Source organism: Penaeus monodon, chromosome 32 (assembly GCF_015228065.2).
Source record: "Penaeus monodon isolate SGIC_2016 chromosome 32, NSTDA_Pmon_1, whole genome shotgun sequence".
NCBI classification, from domain to species: Eukaryota; Metazoa; Arthropoda; class Malacostraca; order Decapoda; family Penaeidae; genus Penaeus; species Penaeus monodon.
The window spans coordinates 12,565,362-12,566,173 of NC_051417.1; the positions used below are offsets into that span (position 1 = coordinate 12,565,362).

The window sequence follows — 812 nt, forward strand, 5'->3', positions numbered from 1 at the left end:
GCTCGTCGCCTACAGAAAATGGACTCCTGCTTCAGTTGAATGTGTATCCATTGATGTTAACCCAGTATATTCCTTTTCTTTTACTGTTTCGTAGGTGTGACTGTACTGCTTTCACTCACTGTCTTCCTTGACATGGTAACTGGGTCTATGCCGACTACCAGTGAATCTGTTCCCTTAATAGGTAGGCACCGACGTACGGAGTAATTCATGCCATTTCACCATCATCAAGTAGTTTAATCTTGATGCGAACAGTTTTTTCCCCAAAATTCGGTAAAAAAAAAAGCACCATTTGTCCCTTTTTTAAGTATTTTTTTTTAAACCAACACACAAGTTGATTTTATTTTCTTACTCCACTCTTCTGCATTTGATTATTATTTCAGGGGTTACCATCTTGCTATCCTTGACTGTATTCTCAAACATGGTGAATGATACCATGCCAACAACAAGCGATGCCGTACCACTTCTAGGTAATGCCCACTCTACCGGGGTCACCAGCAGCATATGATACATTATACAAATATTGATCCCTTCGCCACTGTACGAATGCTTCGGCTCGACTCAAATTTCACTCTCTTTATAACTGTGTGTAGCCAACCCCACCTCTCCCCCCTTTCCCTCCCTTGCCCCCCCCCTTCATACCCCTTTGTTAACCTCTCTGGGGAAGGGGAAGCTTAACCGCCTCCTCCCACTCCCCCTCTCTCCCCTCTCCCCTTCCCTCTCTCTCCCCTCCCCGAACAGAATACACATTCATTGCCTATATACATATCTGTCAGCTCTTCTGCACGTCCCCTATTCCCCTAAACCCTATTTTC

The 812-nt window shown here is 44.6% G+C and overlaps 1 protein-coding gene across 1 annotated transcript in view; it reads left to right on the plus strand.

Annotated features, from left to right (window-relative positions):
- The window catches only part of LOC119593500 (neuronal acetylcholine receptor subunit alpha-7-like), a 113,209-nt gene that overhangs the window by 39,983 nt on the left and 72,414 nt on the right, over window positions 1-812 (plus strand). Inside the window, exon 5 of the mRNA XM_037942450.1 lies at window positions 381-467. Within this exon, the coding sequence (XP_037798378.1) occupies window positions 381-467 (87 nt within the window). The remainder of the gene's footprint in view (window positions 1-380; window positions 468-812) is intronic.